Consider the following 1,836-nt stretch of genomic DNA (forward strand, 5'->3'; position numbering starts at 1 on the left):
GAGTGTTGGGCATCCTACTTTGTAAATAGAAAGCGGGGTCTTAAAACTTGTGAGCAGTCATCTAAAGCACACGGAGCTATTGGCCTCTCCCTGGCCAGAGCAAAAAAGACTGAAGAAAACTGAAGACACACGTAAACAATTAGTGCAGTGGAGTAACGTACCATGTAAACCTCAGCTTCCATGACTTTGAAACCAAAAGAAATACATGAAAACTGACTACCACTACCAACCACTCTGAAAATGGTCACATTAGAAGGTCCTGGATAGAGTAGGAGAAAAATGTGGAACAAAAGTCCAAATCATATATATATAAAAAGATCAGGTTTACTGATTGACAGAGACTTATGGAATACGTCAAGGCCTGGAACTGAACTCATCCCTGTGGCTCAGTTTTCAGCCAAACAACAGATAGAGCTATAAGGTGAATAATAATAGTGGGATGTACACATTTCCTAGAAAAATCAACCATTTGAGATCTAAAGGGCAGCATTTCCCAAGGACAAAGTTCAGAAGACAGAAGGAGGAAGGAGGAGGCATGGAAACAAGAAACACAGGAAGGAAGTTGAATAAGTGATATTACACTATGGTGATCACAACCACTGAAGCAAAATGTAGGAATTGCTGAATGGAAAACCAGTTTGCTCTATAAACCTTCACACAATTCACAACAAAATGGTTAAAAAGAAAAAGATAAATTAAAAGAGAAAAAAATGAATAAATACAAATTTTATTTTCTTTCTATGTAGTTGTGCAGTTTAGAAAAACAGGTAAAAGGGCTAGAATCCTCAGTAAGTATAGTAACAAACTAAATTTACACCATAGCTTACCTCTGTAACTGTCCAATGGTTCACCAGCTGGCAAAGCAAAATAATACTGGGCATCTCTTCCACGGTACAGAGTATGTCTGGAGCCATTTCCTATCTGGTAACTGAATTCATAAAGAAATCCCTATTCCATCCAGAGGGAGCGAAAAATAGTATGAATTAATAAACTGGGCATATCATCACCAATAAATATGTATGTATGTGCCTACAGGCTTCATTCCACCAGAGACTTTTTTTTTTTTTTACAAATGACAAGAAAAGGCCAAATAATAATGAATCCAAATCTGTATCCATTGCTGTGGAGTTGATACCAACTCATGGCAACCTCACATATGTCAGAGAAGAACTAGGCACCATAGAGTTTTTAATGCCTGATTTTTCAGAAGTAGATCACACGTTTTCCTTCCAATGTGCTTCCGGGTAGACTTAAACTTCCAACTTTTGGGTTAGAAACCAAGCATCTTAATCATTTACACCACCCAGGTACTTCCAGTCACTAAACAGGGTCCACAATTCACAGCACATGTAAAGCACCTTTCCATGGAGCCAAAGGACTTTACCATACAGAGCTCAAGTATGGCCTGGATTTGTTACTCATGATGTTTCACTCTCCCCACACTAGATCCTCCTAGTGTTGTGGAATCATAGACCACCACTGGTCTACTGGAATACCCTCACCTTTCCATCTCTGGGGTGAAAAGCTTAGGTGAGAAGCCAAAACAAGACTCCATGTGAACTGACCTCATGTTCACAGAGAGCATGCGAAGTAGGCTTTTAGTGAAGGTTAAAATTTGGACACTTTTGAGAGGACAAGGATGGTTTTCTATCAGAAGAGACAATATGAGCAGGGCACAAGGTCAGAGGAAAATAAGATGTCTATGGTCAAGAGAATGGTGAAGACAAATGAGATGCCAAGTCCAAGACTGAACACAAGATATTTTAAATCCATCCTCATATTTGATAATGACAAGGCCCTGTGCAAAAACAAAACAAAGCAAAACAAACAAACAAA

At 38.9% G+C, this 1,836-nt stretch overlaps 1 protein-coding gene across 1 annotated transcript in view; it reads right to left on the reverse strand.

Annotated features, from left to right (window-relative positions):
- Nucleotides 1-1,836, reverse strand: part of PKD1L1 (polycystic kidney disease 1 like 1) — a 270,006-nt gene that overhangs the window by 183,619 nt on the left and 84,551 nt on the right. The window contains exon 15 of the mRNA XM_006876506.1: nt 828-948. Within this exon, the coding sequence (XP_006876568.1) occupies nt 828-948 (121 nt within the window). The remainder of the gene's footprint in view (nt 1-827; nt 949-1,836) is intronic.

The sequence above is a fragment of the Chrysochloris asiatica genome, unplaced genomic scaffold (genome assembly GCF_000296735.1).
Source record: "Chrysochloris asiatica unplaced genomic scaffold, ChrAsi1.0 scaffold00384, whole genome shotgun sequence".
Lineage (NCBI taxonomy): Eukaryota > Metazoa > Chordata > Mammalia > Afrosoricida > Chrysochloridae > Chrysochloris > Chrysochloris asiatica.